The sequence below is a fragment of the Mangifera indica genome, chromosome 3 (assembly GCF_011075055.1).
Source record: "Mangifera indica cultivar Alphonso chromosome 3, CATAS_Mindica_2.1, whole genome shotgun sequence".
NCBI lineage: Eukaryota > Viridiplantae > Streptophyta > Magnoliopsida > Sapindales > Anacardiaceae > Mangifera > Mangifera indica.
Genome location: NC_058139.1, coordinates 9,585,162 through 9,604,076, shown reverse-complemented (window position 1 = coordinate 9,604,076; position 18,915 = coordinate 9,585,162). Strand labels below are relative to the sequence as shown.

The following is an 18,915-nucleotide window of genomic DNA, read 5'->3' as shown; positions in this document are numbered from 1 at the left end:
ACAGTATTTAACCGTAATCGTTCCGTTATCAGATTCCTCTTGAGCTTAAAAGAATTGACTCTGGTAGTTTCAAGTACTTCTAACTTCTGAAACGCACTGTAATAAAATGGGACCCAATAAATCCAATGAGGCCAGATCTAGGGAAGAAGCCGGAGGCAGAAAGAAAGGCACAAGCCATACCGACCCGCTTTAAAATCGGCGGTGAATTGAACTGCTTACTGAAACTTTCTTCTGTGTGTAGGTTTTTGTGTAGGGAGAGAGAGGAGGCCTAGTTTCCATTAAAGAAAGAGAGAGAGAGAGAAGAGAGAAGAGAGAAGGGAGAAGGGAGAAGGGAGATACTGTACTTGTGAGATACAAAACAAGTAAAGGAACAAAGATACACCATCTCTCTCTTTGTATCTGCCAGAAGTGCACCAAGGAAGAGACATGGCAGAGAAGAGAACAGAGATTGAGTAAGCTTTTTATTTGGATTTATGTATATTTGGCTGTGTATTATGTTATCTTCTCGGCGCTTAACACTTCTGCTGAAGAACTATTAGTTTATTATTGACTACAGTCACCTCTTCAAACTATCTGTAAGTTTTTTTTTTGTATGAATTTTTTTATCATGGTTTTGACTCTGTTTTGTGTTAAACGAGCTGGGTATTTGATGCATAATGCATTTTCTTGTTTGCCTGTTCAAATTTCTTTCATGGGTTTCCTCTTTGACACGTTTCTATATAGTGGGTTTCAGAACTTCAGTTTCCATATTTGTGAGGAAATGTTAAATGGGAGTCTCTGAGATCTGAACTTCAATCATAGTGAGAATACAAAATAGAAAGCTCTGATAAAAAAGTTATCATGTGTTGTGTTGGAATCTATCAAGTATGAATACTTTTCCCGTGAAGCATTTGATGTCTTGATTTGCCTAAAAAAGATGCAGAATGCTAGCCATGTATAAGGGAATTCTTACTATATTTATCTCAACTGGATTGTGATTGCTACAATTAAGTCTTTTACCATACAGTTGGGAATTCTATATGCCTACCTGCCGTGTCAGAGTTTTTTTTGCCTGTAAATTTCTTTTAGAAATATAATTTCCTAGCTTGCAAATTGTCTAACATTGTGTAGTGGCCTCAAAGAAACTTGGTCTTCTTCAGCTCTTTTGTCCTGGAAGCTGATGAAAGAGTTGCCTGTAACTGCATCAAGTGCCACTTTAACCCGAAGGCTTTGCTGCTTGGGATTTTGCATCCAAAACGAGTCAATATGGAATTAGATTCCCTGCTCTCTAATAGTGGTTGCTAATGATGCATTTTAATTAACCTTTTCCGCTAAGTAGAATCTTCATTTTGAACACTTGTTCTTGCATTGAAGAGCCAGTTTGAGTTGAATTACTTCATCTATGTTTGGAGGTCTAAAACGGTTGTACACCTGAGGTCTAAAGTGGTTGCTAATGATTGCTAGATCCTCGCTTGAGCTTCAAAACTGGGTTTTTGTGTATGGTCTAATTTACCCAATGGTTATATGTTTCTGTATTTTGTATTCCTATTAAGTGATTATTTTTTAGACATTAATGAACTTTTCAATGTTACTCTGTTTGCAGCACAGTCTAGATATGGGAAGTTTGGCACTTGATAGTGAGAGTGTAGACCTAGATATATACCACAATTTGGGACTGAAAGAATTGGGCAAACGAGTCGAGGGAAGTCCGAAAATTTTATCGCTTATTGCTAGGATTCTGGAGAGATCTGTTCAAAAAAATGAATTGCTTCTGGAAACAATGCAGATTGAAGATAACATTACAGTTTTCCATGGGTTAAGAGCACCAAGTATAACTATTCAACAATATATCGATCGCATCTTCAAGTATGCTAGCTGCAGCCCCTCCTGCTTTGTTGTTGCACAAATTTATGTGGATAAGTTCCTTCAGCAAACTGAAGTTCGTTTAACTTCTCTTAACGTTCACCGGCTTCTTATAACAAGTGTAATGGTAGCAGCAAAATTTATTGATGATGCGTAAGTTTCTATCGTTGAAATTTGATGTATATTCCATCAATTTAGCCTTGCAAATATACTTTGGCTGTTTAGTCGGTGGAAAGTTGTGAAAAGTGATGTTCTGAATGTATTGCAGATTTTACAATAATGCATACTATGCCAGAGTGGGAGGAGTAAGCACAGCAGAATTGAACAGGATGGAAATGAAGTTTCTGTTTAGCCTAGATTTCAGACTTCAAGTGAATGTGAAGACATTCCATAAGTTTTGTTCCCAGTTGGAAAAAGAAGCCACAGAAGGTCTCCAAATTGAACGGCCAATTCAAGCCTGTAAAGTCGAGGAGAAGTGGTCAAATACAGGCGATTCAGCATGTGTTCCCGCGAGTGCAAGATGAAAACAGCAAATCATCTCATTATCATTCGAGTTATGTATGTTGTTGATTATAGTCCATAGATGCCCTTGTTGATTCTGGACTTGGTGATTGATTATTACACTGGCAGCATGTTCACTTACTCTGCTTGATTTTGTTTGATATTATTACTCAATATGAGTTGCTCTATATTTCTTTCTTTTGTTTTATCATGTGCATTGTCTTCCATTCGGGCATCCATTCTTATCGGTATTGTCCTTATTTTTTGAACCCCATTTTAGTTTGTGGTTCCATCAAAATTTGAAGACATGGGCATATATGTATCAGTTTGAAGAGCACAAAATGCAGATTCTACTGGCTGCATCGGATTGATTGCACAAAATGCAGATTATTCTGGCTGCATCGGATTGATTGAACCAAGCCTCTGCAATTTCAAAAGCTCCCTATCGAATGGCCTCTTCTCCACAATTGGCATAGGTCTGTCAATTCCTTTCCTTGGAATACTTGAGAGTTTCCCAGAAGCTCACGCGTAAACTGAACCAACAATCAGGATAAGCTTGAAAATGAAAGCTTGTATAAATACATTAAAACTTATTGCCCATTCCGTGGGATAAAGAAAAACCGATTACATCAAAATAAACAAAACTAGAGCAAACCTACCAGATTCATAAGTAGAAAGTTTCTCCAGCCCTTCTAATGATCCAAGTCAAACTTGAATACAAAGATTATATGAAACAATCCCATGTTCGAGACTCTGTGCAAGAAGCTGCCTATTCGCGTCAAGCCTCAGCACCAATTTCTACCGACTAGCCTTCACACAGATGGCTTCAGACTAGTAAAATTATAACTCAATATTTTTTTTCAAAAAAATTATACTATAAAGAGTCAAATTACCGAAATTATAACTCTATATTTAAGAAGAAATACTATGAAGGGGCTAATCTAAATATTTAAGTACTATAGAGAGTCTCAAATTAACAAACTGGCCAAAAAAAAAAAAGAATGATTTTGACTCATCAAGGTGAATAACAAAATTTCCTTCATTGACCCTACAATAACGACATAACCTAAACTCTGTACATTCCTAGTCTTCCATCAAAATATCAAAAACTAAAAGCTCATCGATCTACAATTGCCTTGAGTTAACTATGATGAGCTTCAAAACGCCGTGTAAAGAAATTGCGTATCTCTGGTAGTATATGTTGGATAAAACGAAAACACCTGCAGATTATCATGTTAAATTAGACAGACCAAAACATTTACTATTTCAAAATGATCAGATTCGGGGCTCGTCATACCATGGCTTGCTTCTCAATTTGTCGAAATTTTCCAGTATAAAGAGTATGCATGATTGCCTCAAAGACAGGGCATTGTAGGCCTCAGACAACTCAAACATCAGTGGGACGTTCTCAGTTGAAATATCCTAAAGCATGAAAGTCGCCAGATTAGATTATAGTATAAATATCGTGATAAACAAAAGAACACTAATCAAAGCAATCTTGTACCCAACCTGTGCTATGGCAGACTCACAGAGACGTTTGAGACCACCCAAGAGATACTGGTCAGCAGCTATGAGCAGATCTTGAGCTATATCTATATTAACGTCTACGGACCCAGTGTATATGAATCTAAAAGCGCATGCAACCCAGTAAAATTTTAGCAAAAGGAAATTTTACTTTTTGAAGCACCTTTAGAAAGGGGGATGCGAAGATCTCACCTCATCATCAACTCAAAAACGTCCCATCTGATATTTGGAATTTCTACATCTTCAGCAAGCTTCTCCTGCAATTCAATTTTACAAATATTTCATATAAGTAATGATCAAAATTTTATGGTGATCACACTCTTTCAACAAGTTGAGACTGCAAGACATTGCATAGATCAGCAGTCTAAGCAGAGTTTTCAAAAGTCCGATGAATGATCAAAATCCTCGCACATGTTTTCTTTCTTAATGTTAAATTGTGTTTGCTATTTTAAGTGATTTGTTTAATAATGTTTACATCCACCGTAGCACTAGGTTTCTTAGTACATATAAGGTTGTGAGATACATAAAAATTTAACAAAGCATAATTATAAATATATCCCGCAAGAGGATTCTGCCCCTTTGACACCAACCAACTCTAGAAAGATGTCTTTTATGCATTATCAAACTCTTGACACAACACTCTATCACGAGGAACAACTTTTAAACTCAACAAATAATGGACAAATACAGCTGTAAAAGTTGAAACTCACTCTATAACCACCATCAAACATTGCACGAAAAGCATCGGATGAAGCAAGCAAACAAATTCTGTGAGCATAGAACCGTTTACCTAATAGCATAAAAGATATATTAAATATATATTACACATACCATAACTATTAACAATAAAACTATACATATATACTTTTGATATACAATTTAAATATACAAATGATGTGTTATCATATGATTTGATGATTTTAAATTAAAATTAAAATAATATCAATCGCATAATGACGCATCATATGCTTAATCAAATTATGTATCAAAAATATGTACATAAAACATTGTTATACACATTAAACATTACCAAGGAGATACACCAGAACAGCTTTATACCTTCAACTACAAATCTTACATCAGACAATGTTGGATTATTTACATATTGCTCACCTAAATACACCTGCAACAAAATTGTGAAAATTTAATGACACCAATGTGAACAAGAAACTGAAAATTTTCACTTTTAGCATCCAGGATATGCAAGTCCACATAATATCAGTATGAAAACAGCAAACGAAATGAGTTGGGCATAGAAGCAAAATGCTGAATCAATTTAGTCAAATTAGACAATACGATCCCTTACAAAGAGGGAAGAAAAAAGAAAGACCTGTGGAGTTGGTGATGGAGGAGCAGCATCCACAGGAGAGAGTGAAAAGGCTTTGGTAGCCAGCCTATACAGTGCCACTGAACTTTCTTCTCGATACTTCACAGTTGTACACTCAAGGAGCTCCAAGAGTAATTCTAATCCTGCAAGTACGAAATGTAGATGTAAACACAAGCAAACAAGAGAACAAATATACATGGAACTAATAAAGGTGATTGTGACGAAATCCGGCAGCCCAAATATACATACCATTGTTATCAATAAAAACAGTTCTACAATCGTCAGGGGCACAAAAATCAGCAAGAGCCAAAGCAACTCGTCTTTGAACAGCCTTATCTGCAACCCGCATCATATACAACAGGTGGTTCAATACCTGTCAAGAAAAAATAATAATAATAATAATGATAATATTATTAAATTTTGATAATAATATTATTAAATGGATGCCCTTTCGAAATTTAACACAATAGCCATCTAAAACAAGCAAACAGCTCACGTGCAAATGTGAGTACAATTTCAATATAGTCAATAGAATTTAAGTCATTGAACTCACCCGTCCATGAATCTTCTCCTCTAACCTTTTCAAAGTCTTTGCTATGCAGTCCTTAGTTGGCTGCAAATATCAAATTAAAGAAACAAAGTACAAAAAGTTATGACACTGGAAATGAAAGATGTTGAATACTACAAGAGAATGGAAATAAATCAACCATAAAAAGACCATACTTGAGCAATGAATTCTCCATTTTGGAGTTTCTGAACACCTCCAAACTTGATAAGATCTGCGACATTATCCTAAAGGAGACTTCATATGAGCACTTCTAGTTTTTGCATAAGATGCATAATTAAAGGACAACTATTGAGAATACAACAAACCAATGACCTTTACTTACCTCATTATCTGCAAGACCATATAGAGCAAATGCAGCATTATGCTGCAGAGACACATTTTTAGAATCAAGAAGTTTGAGCAATGGCATGATACCACCATCCTGAGCAATGCCAGCTTGATTGTGTGTGTCCTGCAATACAAGATTCAGAAAAACCAAAAAGTGAATAACTTGCAAGACTTTAAACCAATCATTCTGAATAGTAAATTCTTTTGATAGCATTCATAATAATAACACACTGAAAAGGATATTAGGAATTTAAAAAAACATTGTTATTATTAGCGACTGAATCAATTTAACAAGGACCAAGAAAGCTTGTTTTCCTGTTTGATTAATAATACGCTAAATTAGCGAACGTGGTATCATTTTTTGAAGCACAAAAGTGCCACAGTATATGCTAGTAAGCGAAAAGATCAGAAGTGGAGCAGAATGTATGTACGTTTATTTCAGTTGCCATAGTAGCAAGCTACGGGTGTACAAACCTAATCACTGTCAATGGAAGGCACCTCAACATGTTAATATAACCGTTTCCTTTACTAAAAACTATAACCGAAAGTTAAAAAAAGTCTTGATATCCTAAATGATAAATCTTATTATAAAAGAATCCTAAATTAAATAAAAAATTGTTAAAACAACCTTCTTGGAAAAATTCAATTTGAGTTGATAACTTAAACAACTCAAATCTGTTAAGCAACAGATCCAACTTGCTGATTTATCTGATTTGACTAGGGCACAACAGGATCAAAGAAATAGTAACCTGTGCCAATCTCCCTAGCGCAAAAGCTGACATTTCCTTAAGCTGTGAATCTGAGGACTGAAGCATCTCAATTAATGGCCGTACAGCTCCTCTCTGAACAATGTTCGCCTGCATGAAACACATAATTGTACTGATTCATAAGAAATGCTTACAAAATACTGGAAGAAGATCTAACTGATAATCCAAACATATGACTACAAATCCTTCATTTTAGATTTTCTTTTTCTTTTTTTAAGTGAAAGAGAAATAAATCCAATCTACCTTGCAATTAGAATCAGCCGCAGCAAATTGACCTAGTAACAAAGCCGCTTCTCTTTTGCTCTCTGAACAGGAGGACCTGTCACCAATGTTTTCGATGTCTTCAAATATTCATTTTCAATAATAAAACAAACTTAAATAAAATAAAAGGTAGATTCAAGCAAATGTGTAGCCAATAAATGAGACCAAAATAACAAAATCTATAATCTTCTGAGAAGAGATGAAACACAACACAAAACTCATCATTTTACCGGAGTAGTCCAATGACAGGTTGTAAAGCTCCAGCAAGAAGAACTTCTTTCTTTATATTTGGGGATGAGTGAACCAGATTCCCAATGACACCAACCTAACAACCACTGGTGAAGTCAGCAAACACTAAAAGCTGAATGAAGTTACAAGAGAAAATCTAAATATATAAAAGCGTGGATGAGAACCAACCGCTTCATAATGTAATGTAGCATCCTCCGACCGCAGCATTAGTGTAAGGGTTGGTAGAGCATTACACTCAACAATCTGAAAAATTGCATTTCAAATTATACAACTTACATAGGAACACCTATACATTATTATGTAGCAGAAGAAATCTACCTGTTTTTTGTTCTCATCATTTTTAAAAGCAAGAGTTCGCAGGGCCCCTGCAGCTGCCCTCTGTACCTTTGCATCTACGAACTCAAGCAGCTCAACAAGAGGTTGAATTCCACCTTCAACCCTGAATGTAAGCAGAAGAATTAGAATGAAGACATGATAATTGCTATAAGACTTGAAAGAAAATATGCAAAAAGAACACCTGACACAGGTTTTGACGTTGGCATTCTCATGAGCAAGGTTAGTGATTGCGTCAGCGGCTCTCCTAATGACACCATTTAATGCCCGAGATTTACTCCCACTCTGATACCGCTTCAACAAGGCCACAAGAGGAGATAGAGCTCCAACATCAACGATGAGTTGTTGATACTCTGGCTATTTAACAAACCGACAACCAGAATAAATATAATGTGATAAACAAGTAGCTGAAACAGCTAAATACAAGTTGTGTCCACATCACCAATAAATACCCCAATTTAGATTAATATTCAACCAGAAATCAATTACAAACATTAATGACACATAGAGGAACAGAATGCCCTCAAATGTTTTCCACTAAAAAAGATATCACTAAATCAGTATAGAGAAAAAGAGATGGAGGTCGTATTATTCATATGATATAGTGTCTATCTTCTTTTTAAATAATGTAATGTCTAAGGTTGTCTTCACAGACGTAATTTCTCTAGTAAAATAAGCAACCATTTCAACTATGGCAATGAAATAAGAAAGAAGGCAGCCATTAGTATTGCTAGAAGCAAACCTGACCTCAGTATACGCTGAGTCACTATGAATAGTCAAAGCTAAATTACAGAAACGCCAACATAATTGACAAATCTAACCTAGTTACAAAAAACCTAACAAATAATTTATTACAAAATAACACTAAAATTAAAATTGAGCAGAAAATTCTATCAATTTTATGATTGACTTTCATCAAGAAATAGAAATATAAATATCAAAATCATCCAAGCAGCTAAACAGGAGAAATACAAAGTATCATGTTAATTTACTTTCACGGCAAGAAGACCGAGCGCAAAAGCACTTCCTTTCTCCACTTCATGCTCAAATGGCATCAAAAAATCCCTCAATGGCAGCGGTGGTGGTGCCTGAAGATGTCTCACAAGCACAGGTACAGCTCCATTATCAACAATTACATTAACAATTTCCTCTGCGCAATACATATCACCAAATCTCAGCAATCCTATGATCCGTAGAATCAACAATAACTCAACGTGCTGAAGTGAATTACAGATATATACTTTTTGCAAACACTAAATCAACACAGAAAATTTTTAAAAATCATAAAAATCCGTCAAACAAAAAAAAAGAGAAACAGAACTTGTAAATGGTAAAATAATAATAATACCATAATTTCAGATCAACAATTACACTTAGCAATCAAGACAGCATTCCTTGAATATCCAGACACTATAAAATCGCATGAAGCAAATAAAACAAGTTGTACATAAGCATTAAAAACATGATCGGAACAAAGAGGCAAACAACAGCACCGTTCTTGGCGAGCTCAGCGAGCGATTGAGCAGCGTGTCTCGCAGCGGCGCGATCGGCGTCGGCCGACGAAAACGCGGATTTAAGTACCTCCACATGAGTGCGAATATCTTTGACCAGATCTTTGTCGATGTCGTCATTAGAACTGAGGATGGGGAACTTGCGATCTGCTTTATCTTCTTGGAAATCTTGCTCGAGCTTCCTCTTCAAGCTTCTGCGAGTGGAAAGTGTTTGATGTTTGTTATGATCCATCATGGATTTGAAAGGCAGAAGTGGAGGGTAAAGTACTCTGGGAAAGAAAAACTTGTGAGAGTTTTGTGCTCGGAGATGGATTGGCTCTGTTTGAAGGAAAAACCGTAAAACTTTGGTAGATGTTGGAGAAGCGCGCCAGTTTTCGTTTTGATTTCCGCTCGCGCACTTTCAAATTATAAAATTACCGCCTAACTCTGTGCGGGATAATTGTGCGTGTGTATATATTTTGGAATATATTTATTTAGAAATTAAAGTCAAATGACCTTGTCCCCCCTAATGTTTGATGAAATGAAGATGTCTCTTCTTTAATTTTGAAAAAAAAAAATTCTTACTCATATGTCAAAGTATTTGACAATTAAATTATATTTATGTTATTTTATTTATATAATTTATTATTATTTTATCTTAAAAACTTAAAATATTACCATAACATCCATTTTTGAAATGAATTGTGACCGGTTTATAGGGATATAATTTTTTCTTTAAATCGAATGTGAAAAAATAAATATTTATCCTTATCTGATTTCAAAAATTATTATATTTAGTCTCGTATATTCTTAAAATTTATTCATTACCCTAATAATTAGTAATATAGTATTTACATTAATAATTTATTTCATTTTATTTAGTTTTGTGGGTGTATTGTCATTTGTTAAATTGTCAAGTGGCATAAAAAATTTAAAATTTTTTATAAACCACATCTTTAATTTTTGAAAACTCATGAAGAAAATTTCATCAACATCCCTAAATTTTCAAAAATTATAGTTCTCTCTCAAACATTAGATTACACATTATTATTTTTAATGAAATTAATATAAACTAGGAGTAAATTTTTATTTAATAAAATTTTGGGAATAAATTGTTATTTAGCTTGAAGACTTTAATAATTCTATAAAAATTTAGCAGAATTTTTAGCAATTTTAGTTAACAGGTGAAAATTGGCTTTTCCAAAATTAAATATGGAAATTATTATTTATCAAATCTTAGGTGGAAAATACTCATTTGGCTAAAATAATAATATTAATATCACACTTAAAACTTTAAAATATATATATATAAATTATGTAAGTTAAAATTGATATAGTTGATCACATTAATAATAAAAATATTGTAAGTTATTTTCTAATAATTAAATTCTAAATATAAAAATATAATTTGAAACTGGGCACTAAAGTTGAAAAAAAAAAAATACTAAAGATGCCTTTAGTTATAGCAATATTTTATTATTAAAAATAAAATATCATTACAAAAATAAATTATTTGAAAAATTAGTTGATATAAAATATTACTATATTTAATATTATAATAATTGATAATATAAATAATTATTACGTTTAGTTAAAAATTAGTAGATATAAAATATTATTAATGTTTATATCATAATAATTAGTAGGTATAAATATAATAATTATTATGTTTAAGTATAATTTTTTTAAAATATTCTTTATATTAGTTGTTATATTAATTTAAAATGAGAGTATTTTTATTCTAAAAAATTAATAAGTAATCAATATTATCTTGATAATATTTTTATACCTAAGTTAAAATTGGTAATCAAATTATTTATTGAGGGATGTTTATATTTTATTACTTATATTATTTTATTTAATTTATAAATAATAAAGACATTTTATTGCTAATAATAATGTGATAAAGAATATAAAAAGATAATTTACCATGTCAATGAGCTTACCTGAGTGCTTAGAAGTCACCTAGCCAATTCCAAATTTTCGAAATTATGATTAGGGTTGAATTCGAAACGAGGAAAGCTCAAGCTTGAAAGTTTAACTCGTCAAACTTGCAAATATAAAAATTTTGATATAAAACGATGTCATTTTAACCAATATATATTAAAATGATCTCATTTTAATAATAAGTTAAGTTAAAAGTTTAATTCGAGTTCGAGCTCGGTTCTATACAAATCAAACATAACTTAAGTTTGATTCAATTTGAATCTAACTCTTTTTAGGGTAATCCAAAATGAGAAAGCTATTTTTAATTGGGCTTTGGTTGGGCCTTTCATCTAAATTTTCGACCTTTGACAATGCGAACAAATTGTCATCCCTTAGTCCAAAACACTTGCCCCGCTCTTTGTGTGTATTATCAAAACACTCAAGAGAAAAATTCCGGATGAGTGTTGTCCGTTGAAGAATTTGACCAAAAATAGCTCCTAGTCTCCTAATGCTCAGGAGTCAGGACACCATAAACAAGCCAAGCCATTAAGCACATTGAGAAATAAATATTTTAAGCTTGGCTTCAACTAAAAGCTCGAATTGTCAAATCAAAGCTTTGATGTTGATATATTGTTTCTGATGGCTTCCCAGGCTAACAAATTCCGCAACCGTTGTTAAGGAAAGATTGTTATAAACAGCCCCTAAAGGATAATCTGGGGGTAAATTTGTAGACTTCCAAGAAACAGAGTGTAAGTTCAATTTTTATTTTTAATATATCAAAATAATATTTTTAATTTATTCAATTAAATAATTATAGGTTTAATTACCGAATATAAAATTTAACCTGTTTAATATAATTTGTTTGATACAGAAATTTTTAATATTATTGATTAACTAGATTAAGTAGTTGTAACCTAATTTTTGAATATAGATTTTTATTTAATGTAATTGAATCAATCTTAAATAGACAGTTCAATTCAAATAAAGTATTTTTGTTATAAAAATAAAATTAAATTGATATGATATATGAAAGCACGTGATTGGACAATTTTGTCATTCCAGTCCACAGCTTTTAAAACTAAGTTGTATTGCTAGAATTGAGTTACATACTAATCTATTAACGATTCAATGATTGAATAAACCAAGTTGTATCCATGAATGAACACTTTCTATCTTTCTATGAACTTTATTTATTGGTGATAGAATCAATTAGCTTTCTTTTGTCACAGCTTACATGTTAAGCCTTTTCTATAATTTCCCTGCCACCCTGTCCCCACTGGGAAGAAGAGTCATCCTTCAACTCGACATTGACAATCAATAATCAAGCCTAATTCCTGTAGTTGATGTAGTTTTCTCAACTTCTCTGAAAACTTCCAAGAGAAGTTCCAAACTACGAGCCAAATTTTCAACATCGCCCGGGCCTGAAATATCTTTCTGGGCTATGGGGATGATGATTCTTGACAAAACCATCATCATTATACAAGCTGACAAAAACACCCAACTTGGCCCATAAAAGAATTATAAAACAAATCATCAGAAAACGAATCCTAAGGAAAAAAAAAAGGAAACGGACTATTTCCCATCCAAATTTTAGGTAATTTTCAAACTTATACTCATAAGAGATGAAAAACTTTTTTTCCACCTATAATCAAATTTCAATTAATTTTTCTATTAAAAGGAGTGATAAAATAGTCATTTTATTGTTTATATTAAAAAATTATAAAATTTATTACTCTCCACCCTCCTAGGTTTTATAAACTAACATTTTCCCTTTACCTAAAATTTTCAAACTTTAAAAAGTAATATTTTTACCTTCAAACCGAGGGTTTTTATATTTTTTTTAAACTCAGTCACCCCTCATAACTTTCAAAAATGGTAGTTTCATCCTCATTCTTTTAACTTCATCTTCCAACGTCATCTCCAGCCTCCTCCTTCTCCTAGTGTGACTGTGGTGATGCAATGAAGAGATCTCTCTTCGTCGCATCACCCAGATGATGAAAGACATCGTCCTTCATCGTTCGTCTCGTTGTCTAGATGCAACGACAAAGTGTCGTCCTTCGTCTATTCTTTTAGATTTAGGCGACGAAAGGTCGTCTAGATCTGTACGAAGAAATGTCCTCATTTGTAGTCAGAGATAGGAGATCAATGGAATGTGTCGGTCATCCGTGGTGGGCAGAGAAGGAAGCAAACTCTATATGTAAAATCTAAACTTTTCAAACTTTAAAGATTAGTTGAAGTGTTAGTTTTTAAAACCTGGAGGGAGAACGATAAAATTTTAAAATTTCAAAGTTTATGAGTAAAATGATAATTTTACTTATGTCTTTAACTAAAATTTTAAATAACAATTTGACTATAAGTATAAGAAAATATTTTTTAATCCCTTGTGAGATAGTCCTTTCCCCAAAAAAAAAAAAAATACCCAAATCTACAACGACTGTTGTATTTACATCGATATAAAATTTCTATCACTGGAAGCAGTTGTCGGGCGGACGTTAAAATATTAGCAAAAGAACCTTCCTGTGGTGTTTCCATCCAAATCCAAGGGACATGGCCTCACATTCCAAACCAGCGCATTTGCAGCCATTTACTGCTCAAGGGTCTTCTTCATCATCTTCATTTCTCTCTCTCAGTACTGTCCTTTACGAAGATTCCCCTTTCTCTAGAGCTCAGTCACATCTCACTCGCTCGCTCACGTGCAAGCCTAGCCCTGAGGGAATCAAATAAGGATCTTGCCGTACTTGTCTTGTATGTTAAAAAATCATATTCTAACCAACCTGACCGGCCTCCCAATTCAATATTTTTCATACAGCGTAATATCATGCGTATAAATTTATATAAAAATATGATATATTATTATATAATTAAATATTATATTATTATTAATTTAAAATTATTTTAAATTATAGTTTTCTTAATTTCTTTTGATAGCTGAATGTGTTGTGTTTTTTAATAAAACAATAATAGAATTACACTTTGTCATATAAAAATTATATATAAATAAAATCTTTGATTTAATTATGAAAAATCACATACTAAAAAAATTAAAATAAATTAACAATCAGTAAAAATATTTAATTTCATCTTAATTTTTCTTCTTCATGCAGTTATAATTCAAGATTTTATTAGTCGTAAGATCAATATAATTTAAACCCAAATCTTTCTTCCGAAAAATCTTGTAATTCTATTATTTTTGCTAACCTCTCAAATCAATTAACTAGCATATAGCACTTCTCTGTCTAAGCAATTCACGAGTGCGAACAAAAACTCTTTTAACTATCACCAATTAAACTTGACAATTCATCAAATGATCCATAAATTCTTTCTTCCAAATAACTAAATTCAATGTAAGAAGATATATGACACATCTCTTATATATTTTTCCCGACATTAAGCTTGATGATTTTATATTGAGTTGAGTTTGAATTCAGTTCAGTTTAAATCCACCATTGCCTTAAATATTCCTGTGAAATTCAGCCTGATAAAAAAGTGGAAGAACCAACCATGTATTCAGCAAAACAAACCCAACCATTTTCTATTTCTTTCTAAAAATTTCCAGCTCTCTCTCAGCAACTTCAATGTCCCAGGAATGGAATAACATATTCAAATTTTACTTTCCATGGGTTTAAAAAATTGGCTTGCAGAGATTTGGTTTGATATATTAGCTAGTTTCATGGAATCTCCTGGCAGGCTGGCACTGTCAACTGGTACTGCAAATATAGCAGCGGTATAGTTCTACATAAATAAATTTGGGATATGCAGTTTTGCTGAGCTGAAGAAAAAAACAGAACCCTACTAAGTGTTGAATTATCTACACTTCCACATGGATTTCTAGCTGTTAAAGCCTTTTTCAATTCTCATCCGTTCGTACAACTGCATTAATGAGAACTGAATTCAGGGAAAGTATTTAACGGTGAATGACATTCTTTCTTTTAATGGTTAAACAATTCCTCACGTAAAAGAAAGGAGCTGACGAATACAAAAAATGAAATCGATAAAAGTGAGAAGATGACAAACAAAATGAACAAAAAGAAGTTGAATTCCATCAAGAAATAGAAAAAGGAGACGAGATCTTATCCTAATCTCCAACATGCATGTCACATGTCATTTAGGAGGTGTCTCGTTGGGGAACTAAAAATTAATTTAATAATTTATTTTTTATTATTGATAATATAATGTTATTAAAAAAATTTATTATTTATAAATCAAATAAAATAATTTAAATAATAAAATATAGATTTTCAAAATAATTTTTATAAAACTCTAGCCAAATATCCCCTTGTATTATAGACTTACCCTCATAAGTATACAATGTATAAATAGGCCAAAAGATTTATTCTTAACTAAAGTTAAGTTTTTTTTTCAAATTCTCATATTTTATATTTTAAAAATTTAAAAACCTACCTATCTTCCTAATATTGATAGATTTACGTCGGTTTAAGAGGAATTCACTGCTACGTGGAATGATGTAAAAGATGAGGAATGGTAAAAATAAATAAGTATATATGGCGATAGACCAACCAGGAGGAGCCTTACCATCTACCAAACAAGTAAGATACATATACCTAACAACTGAGATTCATTTATCAAGGAGGCGTACAACGAGTACAGAAATGAATTATTCTTTTACCAACCATCTGGACAACACCATTAGTATCTTAGGCGAATGAATTTAATTTGTTTCTAGGGAAATATTATTAATGCCGTAATGAGATATGAGATGTATTATTTTTTCCTGGAATTTTAATTTTAATATTGTATAGTTGGGATCATTATTTTGAAAATCAGACTGGATTGATTGAACCCATTAACCAAAACAGCTTTGATTTGCTTAAAAACCATTGACCATCAATTAGACTAAACTGCCCTCTTTATCATATGAATGTCTGGCTTAATTATGAAAACATTAATTTAATATAACTCATTAGGTCCCATATACTAAAGAAACTCTTGTCAGTGTAGATGTAATGTAGCAATGATATGGTGTTGGGTCGGTGGAAAACAGAAATCTTGATGATGAAATTGATGATACAACAAACAAAGATTACCCAATTAGATTAACGAAAATTAAGTTAATTAATATTATATTGTTTATTATCTTTCAAAGGCTTTAAGCATAGTGACGGAATAGCAAAAGATTAACAAATCAGATGAAAGGTACGAGTTAAAGGAGGGTAAAGGGACGATTCTTAATTAAAGAGTATAACTCGGTGCTTAATCTAATTTAATTTACAAATCCACCGCTCAATCAATTTCTTGTTAATTTATTTGATCAAATGTCAATTTCCGTCTTAATCTAACGGTTCTAAGTTTACATAGTCATCATCATCATCATCATCTAGTGAGTATGATTTCCCACCAACAATGCATTAAAAGCTTGCTCTTCACACTCTTGTTTCTTTTATGCTCCGATGTCTCTTCTACTGCTTAGCATAAATAAGCCAGTCTCTAAGCAAAAGGTTTATGGCCGGTGACGACATCTCCCTTTTTTGAAAAAGAAGAAAAAAGATTTGATTACATTGTCACCCCAAAGATTTGGTGCAGAAACAGTTTTCTCTTTTAATTTAAATAAAAGTTTTATCATATAAATGTAATTCGTAGGTGGTAATATTCGAGTTTAATTCATTCACATTTTTTCTCTCCCATATCAACACAGAAAAATTATCATTAAAATTATACGTATTTATTTTAAGTATATAAATGGGTATATATTTATACGTATCACTATATGATTATATGATTTTAAATTAACAATAAATTAACATCTAATTAAATGATGACATACATAAGTATGTATCTATTTATATACTAAAAATGAGTATACATAATTTTACTAAAAAACTCTAACTTTCTATTAAGCTAGAATAATGTAATTATCTTATTTTTATAAAATTAAATTATAAATAAATTTATAGATTTATTATTCTAGAAAAGCAACATAACATACCTACATATAATCCTACCACTTTACCAATGATAAATAGTTGAACAGAGGTCAGGATAATTCTCTCAATGATTTTTGTTTATTACGCATCAACCCCATGTTAGAGTTCTTTGCAAAAGATATATAAATAACATAACCATATGTATAGACTCTCAAATAACAGACCAAACCATATTAAATATACCTTAACTCTAACACAACCTCGTTGACCTATCATTAATTCCATTTATTATCTCATTTGTGAACACAAAATTACTTCACTAATCCCAATTGTTATTACCATATTTTTACCAAAGGTCTCATCTTACATATTTTTCTTTAAACCAAAATTTTAATAGTTTGACCAAAAATAACAAATTTTCGTTCAAAATGTCTTATAAACCATTACATTAAATGGGAAGAAACAAATTTCGGAATGATAATGGGTTTCCCAAAGTTAGGACAAAGTTTTTGTCCCTAATCTCTGGGTTGATAATGTAATAAACCAGAACTAGTATAAAAAATGAAGTTTGTATTTAAGAAGGGAAGGCACATTGATTGACTACGTAGGGATCTAGAATCTGCTTTTCTAAAAGATGAAACAAGAGTCCTTAAAACATGCGGTGATAACTAGTGAGCCAGTGAAAATGAAGAAAAAGTAGAATATATATCACAGTTAGATTATTTTTTTGGTCAAATTAATCGTACTAAATAAAATAAATTTTGGATATAATAATTTTATAAGAATTAAATTAAATAAATTAAAATTTTAATTTTAATATATTATCAGAATTGATTTTATTCTATATTTTTTAAAAAATAAGAATATTAGTTAGTAATATTAAAAAGAAAACCCTAGCCTACGAAGAGGCTTTGATAACCTTTATAATAAATCAGCTTCTCTAGAGTTAGAATCTAGCTTTAAAATTCATTTTACAATTACCTAATGGTGGGAGAGAACATTTAAATTTATTCGTATTATAATCAAACTTGTCCTCCAACACTTTTTTAAAGGGCAAATCCTTACCAAGAGAATATTTCATTATCTCTCTTTTAATTCTTTTGGGCTAATTTGATTATCTTATTAAAATTTCATCATTCTTTAACATCTTAACAATTTTGAAATGTATAAAATACCAATTTATTTAGGGTGTTTATATGTGTTTATCATATAATTTAATTTTTAATTTAAAATTATTTAACCACTTAATAATATATATAAAATATATATTTATTTATATATTTAAAATAAATATCTATAATTTTATAGTTAAATTCATTCCCACCTTACATGAGTGGGATTTTGATAATTTTATATAATTTTTTAAAGTAAAGGACAAGCTTAAGGTTAGATTCGAATAGAGTCAATTTGATTCAAGCTCAAGCTCAAGCTCAATTCGGATGAGCCTGAAACGAGTCGACTTTAGTCGAGTTCGAGCTTGAGTTATTAGTTTGATTTTTTAATTAAAATTTTTGATATAAAATGATATTGTTTTAATTAATATATATTAAAATGACATCATTTTAATAATAAAAAATGAGTTGAACTGAGTTGAAACTCAACTTTCACGAACTCGATGAGTTTGAATTTAAATTTGAACTCAACTATATATGAATTAAGTTAAATTTAAACTTAAATAAATTTAAATTTAATTCGATTTGAATACACCCTTAAAACAAGTTTGATTGTGTAAGATAACAACCCGTAAAATGAAGGCGAGATTTTTGGTTGGAAAGTGTTATGGTTGCAGCAAGTTTATGGTAAAGTTCAGAGTACGTCGGAGAGCTGAAATTGATGTAACTGTGTAAGTACAAGAAGATTTTGTACGAAGATAATTGCACTGATGAGGGCGCTATTGACTTTTTGCTTTCAAATTTCA

At 31.6% G+C, this 18,915-nt stretch overlaps 2 protein-coding genes across 7 annotated transcripts; one reads left to right on the top strand and one right to left on the bottom strand.

Annotated features, from left to right (window-relative positions):
- The first annotated feature begins 60 nt into the window (after positions 1-60).
- Positions 61-2,529, top strand: LOC123210361 (cyclin-U3-1-like). Of its 6 annotated transcripts, none has more exons than XM_044628656.1 (4): positions 61-575; positions 1,111-1,476; positions 1,588-1,995; positions 2,111-2,529. In XM_044628656.1, the coding sequence occupies exons 2-4, from the start codon at positions 1,433-1,435 to the stop codon at positions 2,364-2,366; spliced, it is 708 nt and encodes a 235-aa protein (XP_044484591.1). In that variant the 5' UTR covers positions 61-575; positions 1,111-1,432; the 3' UTR covers positions 2,367-2,529. The 6 variants fall into 6 exon arrangements, with proteins under 6 accessions (XP_044484591.1, XP_044484592.1, XP_044484595.1 ...); XM_044628660.1 differs by having other exon boundaries at positions 63-575; positions 1,583-1,995; XM_044628657.1 differs by lacking the exon at positions 1,111-1,476 and having other exon boundaries at positions 62-452.
- A 796-nt stretch (positions 2,530-3,325) lies between these two features.
- On the bottom strand, positions 3,326-9,569 carry LOC123211015 (ARM REPEAT PROTEIN INTERACTING WITH ABF2-like). The gene is made up of 19 exons (XM_044629516.1): positions 9,193-9,569; positions 8,692-8,849; positions 7,884-8,056; positions 7,685-7,805; positions 7,535-7,609; positions 7,348-7,442; positions 7,100-7,175; positions 6,839-6,946; positions 6,085-6,213; positions 5,918-5,986; positions 5,748-5,807; positions 5,444-5,567; positions 5,198-5,337; positions 4,927-4,990; positions 4,578-4,657; positions 4,060-4,124; positions 3,853-3,970; positions 3,641-3,765; positions 3,326-3,563 (listed from the first exon to the last, which is right to left on the bottom strand). Exons 1-19 carry the CDS (start codon positions 9,443-9,445, stop codon positions 3,485-3,487), a joined length of 2,112 nt encoding a protein of 703 aa, XP_044485451.1. The 5' UTR covers positions 9,446-9,569; the 3' UTR covers positions 3,326-3,484.
- Between the last annotated feature and the right edge of the window lie 9,346 nt (positions 9,570-18,915).

What these genes read in the sequence shown, in the direction of transcription:
- LOC123210361 (XM_044628656.1), top strand. Translation starts at nt 1,433, where the DNA reads ATGATTGCTAGATCCTCGCTTGAGCTTCAAAACTGGGTTTTTGT. An exon ending in CTTCAAAACTGGGTTTTTGT is followed by an intron (nt 1,477 to 1,587) that starts GTATGGTCTAAT and finishes TTTGCAGCACAG; the next exon opens with TCTAGATATGGGAAGTTTGG. An exon ending in GCAAAATTTATTGATGATGC is followed by an intron (nt 1,996 to 2,110) that starts GTAAGTTTCTAT and finishes AATGTATTGCAG; the next exon opens with ATTTTACAATAATGCATACT.
- LOC123211015 (XM_044629516.1), bottom strand. Translation starts at nt 9,445, where the DNA reads ATGATGGATCATAACAAACATCAAACACTTTCCACTCGCAGAAGCTTG. An exon ending in CGCTGAGCTCGCCAAGAACG is followed by an intron (nt 8,850 to 9,192) that starts GTGCTGTTGTTT and finishes TGTATTGCGCAG; the next exon opens with AGGAAATTGTTAATGTAATT. An exon ending in ATGATGAGAACAAAAAACAG is followed by an intron (nt 7,610 to 7,684) that starts GTAGATTTCTTC and finishes GCAATTTTTCAG; the next exon opens with ATTGTTGAGTGTAATGCTCT.